The 13131-nt window shown below is 41.8% G+C and overlaps 1 protein-coding gene across 1 annotated transcript in view; it reads right to left on the bottom strand.

Annotated features, from left to right (window-relative positions):
• Nucleotides 1–13131, bottom strand: part of FMN1 (formin 1) — a 279933-nt gene that overhangs the window by 28392 nt on the left and 238410 nt on the right. Inside the window, exons 14-15 of the mRNA XM_055316676.1 lie at nucleotides 9308–9359; nucleotides 4202–4351 (exon numbers count right to left, since the gene is read on the bottom strand). Of these exons, the coding sequence (XP_055172651.1) occupies nucleotides 4202–4351; nucleotides 9308–9359 (202 nt within the window). The remainder of the gene's footprint in view (nucleotides 1–4201; nucleotides 4352–9307; nucleotides 9360–13131) is intronic.

Genomic DNA, 13131 nt, shown 5'->3' with positions numbered 1-13131 from the left:
GCATTCCAATATGTATATTTAACAGATGTGACAATTGTGTCCCTCAGACAAAAAGCAACTGGCCCAAGATCACATAGCAAATTATTGGCGTAAAAATGCTGATTTTCAATGCTCTATCTAGGGGTCTTTTTTGCACTACTGAGCACTGCCTATAATCAGAAGGGGTAAAAGAGGGGCCTGGTACACTTTACTGCAGGGATAAGTTCCAGAATTTGGGACAGCATGAGGACTGGGTGGGCCACCAACTGAAGGCCTAGGGAGTGGGGCATTCTGGATTTGTGCCTGGATGAAAAAGAAGTTGCTATTTTGCCTAATATTGGTTTAAATGACAATGACAATGTAATGACATTAATATACCATCATATAGTGGTTTGCTCTTCTATTGATCTACTTATCTGCAGATAAGTCATATCCCTAGTGAAATATTATGTCTTCTCTACTCAAAAACAGAATTGTGGGCAGCCCCGATGGCCCAGCGGTTTGGTGCCGCCTTCAGCCCGGGTTATCACCCTGGAGACCCAGGATCGAGTCCCACGTCGGGCTCCCTGCATGGAGCCTGCTTCTCCCTCTACCTGTGTCTCTGTCTCTCTCTCTTTCTGTGTCTGTCTTGAATGATTAAATAAAATCTTAAAAAAAAACCAGAATTGTATCCTGATACAAACTTGATGGTACCATTTATTATTTGCTCACAAGGTACAGAAACATCCAGTGTTTCTGTACAGTCATTTGTGTGTTTCGGTATTATTCTGGGTTTTACAAAGGGCAATTGCTTGACATCCTGTTATGAAGCTGCATCCATTTCAACTTTGCATCAAGCTAATGTATATCGATGGAAACCACATTAAACAGAACAAGAGTAAATATTCTCCAACCCCAAGAACTGATTACAAGTTGGCCTAAAGTGGTCATCAACATTTCATTTAGAAGTGAATTTACACCTTCCAAAATATTATTATTTCTGCTTAATTCATCTCAATGATTTTTGGGATTTTAATTGGCCTTTAAATATATTTAAAAATCAAACAGGTGAATTTTCTTTTGATGGAATCCCAAACTATAGGGTTTTTTCCCCCCCTAATAATTATAAGCTGTCAGGTTTTCATTTTGGTTTTGAATTTCCTTTTGAAGATGTCTTTGTATTATGTGATGTTACCTCCTGATATTTAGTCTTATTGGGATTTCTTGGAAAAGTGTAATAAAAAAAATAATATTGACCATGATTTCAAGACAAAGCGATCGTGCTGTTTCCCATGTAATTCTACTAGAAGAATTCAAGTTAATTTGCTTATTTTAGCATAATGATACATGTGATTCCAACAATTTAAAAGTTAAAATCCTTAGCAGGTAGAGAGGAAAAAAAAAATCCTCACATCACAAGAAGACACTGGATATGAATCCGTTTGTATAACCCGATGAACAGTCATTTATATAATGTGCTAACATTTCTTAACAAATAGATTTCTGTAAACAAATTGCTTCCAAAAATATTTTATGAGCTGTCACTAACTTCAGAGATGTTTTTCTAGGTTGGCAACCTTGGTGATCCATCTTGCAAAAGGATGGCTGGAATGGAGAGACCCCTGCAATCGCTAAATGGGGAGGACTGAGAAGGGTCCTGTGAAGTCATGACCCTTGGAAGGTGTTGGTTTACAGAGTGTGAAGCAGGCAATTCACCAGCTGCACCCAGGAAGCAGTGCTGGACATGCGGTGGCCAGGAGGGAAAGGAACTTTGAGGACGGGTGGATCCCCCTGCCACTTCAGACTCACAGTGAATTTGCTCTAACTTCTGTGATGGGGGAAAACTCCTTAATTTGGACTACAGTTCAATATTTCAACAGTTCGATATTTCAAATTTTTTTCAAAAAAAATTTTTTTTTCATTCATTCAGCCCACAAACATTTATTAAGCTTTGAGCACCAAAGCAGATATTCACCAGTTTAGGACGACTTTGTCATGGACTAGCTGGCCATGGTGCTCAGTAGCATCTGGAGGCAGGAGAGAGCCAAGTAGACAGGGGTCTCAGCTCCCTCCTCCACAGTCCTGGGGCTGTAAGGCCCACTCATGTCCATATTCACCCACCCTGGGCAGCATGCATTCAGCAGAATCCTGTCAGCTTTCCTCTTCTCATCCAGATTATGAAAATAAAAAGCTATTAATTACTCTCTCTCTCTCTCTCTCTCCCTTTTTTTTTTTTTGACCATTTTTTTAGGGCTCCACTATAAAGACAAATTAGCTAAGGATTATGCTCAAAATCCTTTTTTAAAAAATAGATTTTATTTACTTATTTGAGAGAGAGTGAGAGAGCAGGAGCAGAAGGAGAGGAAGAAGCAGGCTCCCCGCTGAGCAGGGAGCCGGTTGGCGGGACTCAATCCCAGCATCCTGGGATCATGACCTGAACTGAGGGCAGATGTTTAACCACTGAGCCCTCTACGTGTCCGAATTCCATTCAAAATCTGAGGCACAAGATCCTAAGTACAGGCTGTCCATTCAGCACACGCTGCGGGATTGTGTGACTGTCAGGTGTGGGTTCGGAGAGCTGCTGCCTGGAGCACTGCCCGCCGTGACAGGGCCAGGAACTTGGTCCTGCCACTTTCCTACGGGGCTAACAGAGCAGCATCTGTTTCAAAGGAGCATAGGTTAGCTGCAAAGGCCAAATAAGCAACTGTGGGGCAAGACCAAGAAGTCGGGTGCCAAGAATTTTAGGGTTTTTTTTCCCCCTCCACATTAATAATCTATTTTCTCACCAATGTCACAACTGTATCTTTGCTTCCTTTTGTCTATATAATGGATATACTCACTTTAATCCCCAGGTTTTCAAAGAAGTCATGGTGGAGAGAGATGCTGATAGGCATTTTTAAAGGTCTTTGCCTCAGAAAGAAAGCAGTCTTTTGAAAAAGTTCTCTGAGAAAATATTTAGAGAGTCAATAATACTGAGTCAAAAATCTCTAAACCCTGATCCCTTTAAAAATAGCTTTGTATGGCAAAACATATTAGTGATTGTATGTGTGTGTGTGCACGTGTGTGTATAGATATATTATGTACATGTCTCTTCTCTGATTACAAAGAAAAAAATACTCAATTATGGAATTCCAGGTCTCAATGTTTAAGTGAGATACAGATGCTGTAATTAGATAAACTATTTCCCTTAATTTGTAGAAATCTTTGCCTCCTCCTACTCCACTTTTTAAAAAAGATTTATTTATTTATTTATTTATTTATTTATTTATTTATTTATTTGAGACAGAGACAGAGAGAGAGTCAGAGACACAGGCAGAGGGAGAAGCAGGCTCCATTCAGGGACCCTGATGTGGGACCTGATCCCGGGTCTCCAGGATCAAGCCCTGGGCCGAAGGCAGGCGCCAAACCACTGGGCCACCCAGGGATCCCCTCCTATTCCACTTTGAATGACACTCTCATGCATCTGTTCCACAGCAGTAGTATATATAGCAAGACTTTCTGAAGTTTAAATGCAGGACACCTTTCGTAGCATGGTGGCAATCTGACCAAAACAGCGGTCAAGTAGAAATGCTTTTTTTTCTTTCTGATAAGCAGGGCCCAATTTAGTCTCTTTCTAAGCAGAATGAACACACACACACACACACACACACACTCTTTCCCTCTCTCTCTTCCTATATTCAGAGTCGAGATTTTCCTTCTACCACCAGCTAATAAACTCAGGAGGCTGCAATAAGGCTGAGCGGCAAGCAGTTTGATGTCCTCAGCAGGATACAAGGAGTCAGAAGTGGCGCTGTAAATTCAGAGCGGGGCTTCAGCGCTGTGTTAAGTGTGGCCTGAGTCTCAGAGATTTCCTTTAGATGCAAGTTCAGTATATTAATGGGAAAAGCATTCACTTTTGTCTGTAGTGTCTACAACACTGAGGCGGCCTCATTTAGCCTCGGCCCAAGTGAAAATGCACAGTGAAGCAATCTGTTGCAAATTAGCGCTGCTCCCCTTTCATTTACTGGCTTGTAATTGGAAGGGGTGAAGAACATGTAACTTAGCAGACACGTGAGCTATCTGCTAGTGTGGATAGCACACCTCCCTGGATCTCCCCGGATCTCCCCGGGAGCCCCCAGGCAGGAGTCTTTCCTCAATGTCCACTTGATCTGAAAGAAAATACGGCTGCGTGTGAAATGTGCTCCCTTGGTGAGGCAGTTCCTTGCCTCCTGAACAGGTACTGATGCCTCTGCTGGAACCTTACCTTTCTTTAGATAGAGCTTTACTCTCCCGCTTCCAGATGGTCTTGAAGTCACTGCAGAACTCGTACCACACCATAAACACATAGTTGGGTGTGATCTCCTTCTCACCAGACTTTGGCTTCATCCCAAAATATCCTACTGTTGTTTCAAAACTGCAACAGGTAGGGGGAAAAAAAACAAACCAGAGTGAGGTAGGGAGTGAGAAACTGTTCACACCCTCAGAGTGGGGATGCTGGGGGCATTTTCCCCATATTCATTCTCTAAGACAGGAGCCCAGAATCATAGTGACTGGCTTATCCCAAGCCTCAGAAACCTTATTTGCTTGGGCCGATTCGCCAAGAAATTCAACCTGACACTCCTGGCCACATTTTATGTGTATGAAAATGATCATGTCCAATGCCGGGGGGTATGCCAGTAAAGCGCTGTATTTGTTCTCCACCTCAAATCCACATCATTTACCAGCTCTTCATTTTGTGTGTCATGATTGTGTGGGCATGTAAGGATGACATACCGATTCTGCAGTGGTAGCAGTGGTCAGTTAGGCGGCCCACGGGGAAGAGATTAATCTGTTGAGTGCTTCCTAGAAAAATCAAGGAGCTATTCTATCCTTATTCTGGCATCCGCTGGCTTTGTAATCTTGGGTCAATCACTCAGCACCAGACTCCATTTTCTCAAGGGTGAAGTAAGACTTAGAATATATGATCTCTAAGAAGGTTACAGCTTAAGGCTTGATATAATACAAGAATGCAAACCACCGATGTATCAAAGGAGATATAACTGAAGGCAGGACCAGGTTTGGATGAAAAACCATCTTTGATCTTGGAAAGATGATCTCTAATCGGTCAGAAAAGGGTCTGAGTTTCCCAAAGCTGATTCTCAGCCATCACTCCGAATCCCCTGACCTACCCCTCAGAAGCTCATTGCACACCAGACTCATTGCACACCGGGCCTCCCAGGCAGCCCTTCTTGGAGGCACTAGCTTTGTAGCAATTTATAGCTCTGCACTTAGTCCCCCCCCCAACCTCCACCCACCCAAAGCCTCACAAGCTCATTTGCCATGAGCAAGAACACTTAAATAAATGGTCCCCTTCTTCTAGGGTGTTGGAAACTAATCAAAGCAGGAATGGCTGGCTAGGTTTACTACGCGGTGCTCTATCATCTGTTCAGACAGTGTTTTTTGTGGCCATCCTGAATACTGAGTTTCTAATGGAGCTCTCTTCAATGGTAATTGTAAAATCCTGAAGCCCCGTTACTATTATGGAGAATACTTTCATCTCATTCTCAGTTATTGGGCAATATGTATCTCATAAGATTTTATCACATTTCACAGATGAACTGTTAATTGATTCCATGGCTATGATTAGGTGAGATCCAAGCTGGAGCTGCAGCTCTGAGTCCCATAAATTCTTTGTGCTTCTGTAAATAATAAATCTGTTTTTAATGCAAATTAAAACTACTGGCCAGGGAATTTTGGCTCCCAGTTATTAAAAGACTGGAAGTGCATAAGTGGAGAAAGGCAATAACTGCAGTAATTTCTTAAGGGACTCTCTTATAATTCCAAACATACATAATTTGGAACAAAACCAGGAATGGAAGAAAGTCGCAATGCCCACTTCCCAGCCAGAGGTGACTCTTAACTCCGTGGCAGTCAAAACACTGATACAACCAAATATATGCTCTATAGCATATACTTTTATTTCATTCAAAATGAAAATTATATTGACTGTGGAATGGAAATATGCAAGTAGAGAGTTATGTGACCTCTAGGAACAGGACATGAATTTCTTATAGAGTCATGGAGCTTTAGAACTGGAAGAGATGTATAGGAGAACTTTTCTGATGCTCTCAATTTAGAGATGAGAAAACAGAGAGCTGGGAAGATTAAATGACTTTATTCGTTGGCAGAGTTGGGCCTACCACCTGAGATCCCCGATTCTAAGTGAAGTGCTTTTCCCACTCCACCCTTCTGTTGCTCATGCTCATTGACACAGGCATCTAAAAAAAAAAAACCCTCTTCTCTCTCTCTTTTTTTCCATTTCTACTTTAGACACAGCTGCCCTCCTGGCATCACCCCCCAGCAAGGCATATCATCATCGTTTTTTCTCTTCTTTATGGTCACCTTTGATACAGAAGCATATTTCTTTGTGCATTAATAGAAAAGAGAAAGTCTTTCCCTCTTAGTATTCAGAGGAGAAAATTATTTTCCAGCAGAATATAGTGAGGAGTACAGAAATCCCAGTCACTGTGCCTTATGGATCATCCCAGCACCCCTGGCAGTATCTGGAGTTCAAGATGCTGCCAATACTAGTATTATTTCACAGAATGCAGGTGTTGTTTGGTGGGTTATCATGGAGCTTCTGAAAAGCATGTCATGATTCTAGAGACCTCATTTTTCCCAGCCTAAACTGGAGCTAAACATGTACCTTCATCACCTCTCACTCTGGGGGTTTGTGAGGTCTGGCTTGCTAACCCTCCAAGGGGGCAGAAACTAAAGGAAATACTGAATTTTAGCACTTCCCCCCCCCCCTCCCTTATGTGTTTTAGAAACTAAGAAAGCAAGTGAACCTCCTCAGAAGAACTGGAGCAAACAAATTCCCAGGGGATGGCCTGGCTTTGGCACTCTGCAACTTTGACAAAGAGGAAGTTGCTCTGAGGATATGCCTCTTTTGACTTCAGAGTTATCCCTTTGTTCAAGAAAAAGCTAAAGGCTCGAATATGAACCTATGACCGCCTACTGGACTACTGTCCTCCTGAAACTATTGCTATTTAACAGCCAGGATAATCTTTTCCAATGGACAATGCAGTCATTCAAGATGTCTATTTGCCAGCAGACAACTCTAAAACAGCTTTCAACTGTGGAAAGACTGATTTCTAATCATACATTACATTTCGTAAACTTCTTGACTTCACTCTGTTCCTTCTTTTTCTCCCTGCTCTAATTCCTTATCTGAGTCCTATCTTTTTAATTCGGCTACATATTTTGAAAGCACAGATGACGATGATATCAAAGCGCCCATGGCAACGTGAGCTCTTTTACAGTGTTGAGACGCCAAAGCGGAACACATTTACTTACTGTTTTACATGCATGCCTGTAGAAACTGCTGAGGAAAAGCAAACATGCCTTGGCCTCAGAGTAAATGGTTTCTCTTGAGAATAAAACAGAAAAATTTACTAAATCTCACACGAATATTGCAACACTGACCACCAGCCTCCTTAAAGAGTGCAAGCAAACAACTGTGGTTACTACATTAAAGATGGGATCTAACGTATTTCATGTATGACATGAAAGCTATACTACCTTCACCACAAAGTCACGGAAAACGCTGACAACTAAAATTTATGATCCCCCTCAGCATAGCTAATGCACAGCAGCAGCTTCGGCCCCTCTGAGGTGGGCCCCCTTTTCTTGAAGCAAGAATTTCTTTTTTTTTTTTTAAGATTTTATTTATTTATCCCCAAGAGACACAGAGAAAGAGGCAGAGACACAGGCAGAGGGAGCAGCAGGCTCCCCACGAGGAGCCCGATATGGGACTCAATCCCAGGACCCCAGGATCATGCCCTGAGTCAAAGGCAGATGCTCAACCACAGAGCCAACCAGGTGCCCCCTGAAGCAAGAATCTTGAAGAAATATTAGATATTTGACATCCACCCCAGAAACCAAATTTCTGTTTGGCCTGACACCAATGTACCCTTGTTGATGGCCTCTTCTGAACATGCTGTTTTCTGCAACACAGAGATATTCATTTTACACACGGAGGAAAGGAAAACTTAATAGAGGGTTAAGTCCAATCAACGGGCACAGAAATCTAAAAACATAGTCATGTCATTGCTTTGGGGGTTTCAAAGATGATCATGCTTGCGTGATAGTCATGACTCAAGAACATGGCTGCGTTTAGCAAAATGCAGGATTGGCCTTCACGTCCCTTTCATCTGCATTTTAATTTGACTGGCAGTTGGAAGTGGGGCAAGATGTTGGCGCCTGTCAAGGCAGAGACGACAGCACTGTCCATAGGCTCTCAGAACTCTTGGAAATTGTGGCTAGGCAGGAGGAAACGGTTTGTTTCTAGAGTTTGTTCATTTGCACCTAATGAACTCCTCTCTTCATGCATTTGTAAAGCTCATTTTCCTTGTAGGCTATTTCCTCTGCCTACTGCTCATTTAATTTTCTAGTACTTTTAGAATCAGCACCAGCAAAATCTATCTTGGATCTCTGTGCTGAAAATGAGAATGGCTCAGTATATTCTCACTCATCCCTTTTTAAGAGGGAGGCATAGCCAAGCTGACTAATCTGGTCAGGTGGCAAAACCAAAAATCTCTGCCAGGGACCAGAGCCACTGATTACTGGGTGAAGTGGGTGGTTCCTTTCTGCTGCCAGTTAAGAGCAAGAAGAGCAAAGAGGAGGCCTGGAGTAGGTGAAGCATAGAACAGAAGACTTCTGAGGTCTCTTCCAATTTCTGAGGCACTTTTCATAGTTGGAGGTCAGTCCCTCCTCCCCACTTGCCCCATGTCTATAGAATCCTCTCAGATCTGAGGAAAGACTTAATAAGTTGCTTAGGTGTTTGGAATAATTGGTTTACTCTTGTTGTAAGGCTAAGAAGGATCACATTGTTCCTTACTTCCATAAAGTGGTTCAGGATCAGAGAAATGGAGGAGATGCAGACAGTGCCATGACGCAATGCATGTCAATCACTTCTGACTGTTTCTGTACTCTTTGAGGAGAAATATTTCCAAGTCTTGAGCTCCCTATGAATCTTGATTGCTCAAGGATATATAGTCTCAAAAAATGGGGCCAAAAGAATGGCTCATAAGACACCATGCTAAGTAAAATAAGCCAGTCATAAAATGAAAAATGCTATCTTGATTCCACTTACATGAGGTATTTAGTGTAGTCAAAGTCACAGAGATGGGAAGTAGAATAATGGTTACCAGGAGCCGGGGTGGGAGAACAAGACAGGGGAGTTATGATTTAATGGGTACAGAGTTCCATTTGGAGTTCTGAAGATAGACAATGGTGAAGGCTTTCTGGTATGACTGCACTTAAACATAACAATAATAAAAAGGGACAGCTAGCCCCCCAAAAAGACTAAGGCCAACTCAGAGCCACTTACCTTTTCTGTGCATTCTCTAAGTGACTTTCTTCCATTTTATGCTCTTTTTTGGCTGTGAAAGAGAAATTATTATTATTGTTGTTGTTGTTATTTAAAGATTATTTATTTATTCATGATAGACACAGAGAGAGAGAGAGAAAGAGAGAGGCAGAGACACAGGCAGAGGGAGAAGCAGGCTCCATGCCAGGAGCCCGATATAGGACTCGATCCTGGGACTTCAGGATCGTGCCCTGGGCCCAAGGCAGGTGCTAAACCGCTGAGCAACTCAGGGATCCCCCAGAAATTATTATTATTAAAACAGTATTCTCTTCCACCATATCTTTTGTGTAATCTTCTACTCTATTACACCCATGTATTATCAAAATAATTCTGAATTCAGGGGTTGGCAGCCCCTACCACATGTCCTGGAGATAGTTCTCAAATGGTTACATCTACCACCCTTGCTTTCATGAGAATAGCTGTGGCTAATGGGGGTCATATAATTTAGTGTTCTCAGTGGGACACTTCTGAGAATGAAAGAAGGTGACAGCTAATAATACACCTGGACAATAACATAAATTGGAACAATCCTGACCAGATTGGTACATGTAGTCACCCCAGCTACAGATGGCCTCTTTGGGAGCTTTGGTGCGTACTTGGCACTCTCCCCACTTCTCCCCAAACATCAGAAACCCAGTACCATTTATAGCAGTTCTGTTCAGATTCCAACAAATTCACTGGAACAATTGCACACACTGTCTCTACACCCAGAGGCTCCTTTGGAGGTCTGGGGAAGCCTATGGTCTCCTTTCTCAGAATACTATCTTTAAATGCTTTGAAAAAAAATATATTTAAGACTACTAAGGAAATCCACATAACTCTGAATTTATAGAAGACTACTAAGGAAATCCACATAACTCTGAATTTATAGATTAAGAACCAGTGTTCCTTAGGAACTATTTATTTAAGAGGTTTCGTTTTTGGGTGGTGGTTTTACATATCTCTCTAATCAGAAAATGTTTTATATATGAAAATAAAACTTATTCATTTTAAAAATGTTTAGAAAAATAGTTAAATCATTTTCTATGTAAGTCTTGAGGCTTCATTTAGGGCTACAGTGATATAAAATGAACAGGAAAAGACAATCAGTCATATCTATTAGGGTCTCTGATGTTCATGAAAGCTACTTCGTGAAAGATATTAAAGGATTTTAAAATAGCACTATTTTATTAAGCTTAGTTCTGCCATGTACTACCTGTGTGACTGTGGTCAACTCATGACCAACTGCAGTTATTGACTCATCTGTCCTATAAGAATAGCCCCAGTGACTACCTCATACAGCTGTTACAGAGATTGAATGATCAAGTGCTTGTCATGTAATACATGATCGACCAATAAATGACATGAAAGGTATTATCAGTACCTTATCATCATTGATTTTAAAATGTCAATTTTATCAAGTTACACCCTGCTCAAAACCTTCCAAATCTGGTCATCACTCTTGATATAACCTCTAACATCTTCACAATGTCCCATTAGGCCTCGCAGGTCTGCTTGCTGGCTCCTCTGTGATGTCACTTTCTCTTTTCCCAGGCTCATTCCTTTTCAGTCTCTCTGCCAGTTTGCTGATGCTTGAGCACACTGAGCATGTGCACTGGGTGAGGGGGATGGGAGGGTCCTCTGCACTTGCTGCCTCTCTGCCCTGGGACACTTTGCCCAACAGTCTATGCATGACTGGCCCCCTTACTGTATTCAGGTCTCAGCTCAAACATAACACTCTCTGACTTCACTAAGTAAAAACCACCCCTTTCTGCACATCCCTGTCCCCTCCCCCAACTCTCTCAACCTCTGCACCTTACCTTTTCCCTGCCCAGCCTCTATCTGCCTGGCAGATAATTTGTTTTCTCAAGCATTCATTATATGACAATTGAATGTAAGCTCAAGGAGAGAAGCAACTTTATCTAGGTTGTTTTCTGCTGAGCCTTAAACATGGTAGGAGTGCCTATATATTAAATAACTTATTTTAGCTGAAAAATGCATATATTGGACAAATATTCCTTAAAAAGAAAGATACTAGATTCCCTAAACATAGCACTTGATACTCAGAATACAAACATAGACTAAACAAGAATGTCAGGTGAATGTTGTATACCTTAAAGTCCAGCAAATGTTAGTGAACAAAAATGACTTTAAAAAAAAAGATTTTATTTATTTATGAGAGAGAGAGAGAGAGAGAGAGAGAGAGAGAGAGTGAGAGAGAGGCAGACTGAGAAGCAGGCTCCATGCAGGGAACCCGATGTGGGACTCAATCCTGGGACTCCAAGATCACGACCTGGGCCAAAGGCAGGCACTAAACTGCTGAGCCACTGGGGATCCCCAACTTTTTTAAGTATTAAAATGATTCTGCTTTGATAACTATGCCATCTTAGGTAAGATCATAGTTACGGTTATCTTTTGCAGTATGATTTCCCCCCCATCCTCCTAGTAGGAGTCTCTGTGAATTAGTCTCATTCTTAGCCAGTCAGACACAGATAAGTGACTTTTGTCTCTCCTAGACTACCGAGTCCTCCAAAATGTGAGAGAAACAAGTAGTTTGTTCTTAGCCAGTGGTTCTTAACTATGTGCATGGCCAAACACAAGGAAAAATTCCTTTGAGGCCTGAGTGATCTTCCTGGAGCACCTCTGCTGTTCTCTGTCACCAGGTGGTTTCTAACTGGCTATTTCCAGGCCATAAGTAGATCGTAGTCCAGCTGTCTTTGCATATAAATTCACTGACAACAGATACCCTTTCTACATGGAATTAAGCGTTCAATAAGATTTTCGAATAGCTCTCTAAATGTGGTTATTTGGAAAAAAAACTAGCATGCAAAATGTAAAAATAAGGGTTTCCAAGAGGCCCAATGCATACTGCAGAACTTCTGAGGGTCTGGGGGCAGGGAAAGAACCTTTGGGAAAATGAGAAGAACCTAGAGACCCTGATTTTTTCTAAGCAAGGAGCCTGTGTATAGACAGAAAAGGCAGCTACTTCCATGGTGTGACCTGGAAGCTCTATCAGCCTAAAAGATTTCTCCCAGCAAAATATGTGACATTTCCAACCATGTCATTATACACTTTAAGTCTTTAAAGTGCTCTAAGCATAACAAAAACACATTACTTGGAAATAAAATGTTTAAAGACTGGAGTCACAAATTCAAATCCTAGTATCACCAGCCACTAAGGCAACTGTAGGCCAAGTATAAGAATCCTAATATTCTAAAACTCTATGCCTTGCTTCTCAACATTGGGACCAACAGTCTCAGTATAGGGAAGCTGACAGGCTGTGGTAGGAAAATGGGAAGGCCATACCCCATGTAGGGGAGGGAAAGCATTTGCCATTGTTATCAGATCTTCCTCCTTTTTCAGAGAAGCTAAGATTTTTAAATGGATGTTCTCAACTGAAAAACATTTTTTTCCCAGATGCTCTATAGGACAAAGAGAACATTTCTGTTGACCATATCAGGTTCTGCAAGCTCTGACTTAAGCAATTAGTATCAACAGACATAATGACATAGGTGGGTTTGTTCTTCTGTTCCATGTACCAGACCCTATTCTGGGTGCTTGGGATACCCCAGTGGAGAAAACAAAGGTCCCCACAGAACTTTCATTCCAGTTGGGGAAGACAGACAATTAAACTGGAGAGAAAAAGATCCAGTGTAAGTAATTTTTGGTAATGGATAGCAACAAAAATTTCCAGAGCACGGCTTGTTGCCTATAGGAGATTACTATGGATTACTGAATTAGGGTGCCAGGCCTCCACAGCATGCTACAGAGGTACCAGGCACGCAAAAGGGAGACAATGTCTAAAC

The sequence above is a fragment of the Nyctereutes procyonoides genome, unplaced genomic scaffold (assembly GCF_905146905.1).
Source record: "Nyctereutes procyonoides isolate TBG_1078 unplaced genomic scaffold, NYPRO_anot_genome, whole genome shotgun sequence".
NCBI lineage: Eukaryota > Metazoa > Chordata > Mammalia > Carnivora > Canidae > Nyctereutes > Nyctereutes procyonoides.
This window is presented reverse-complemented; position numbering and strand designations above follow the sequence as displayed.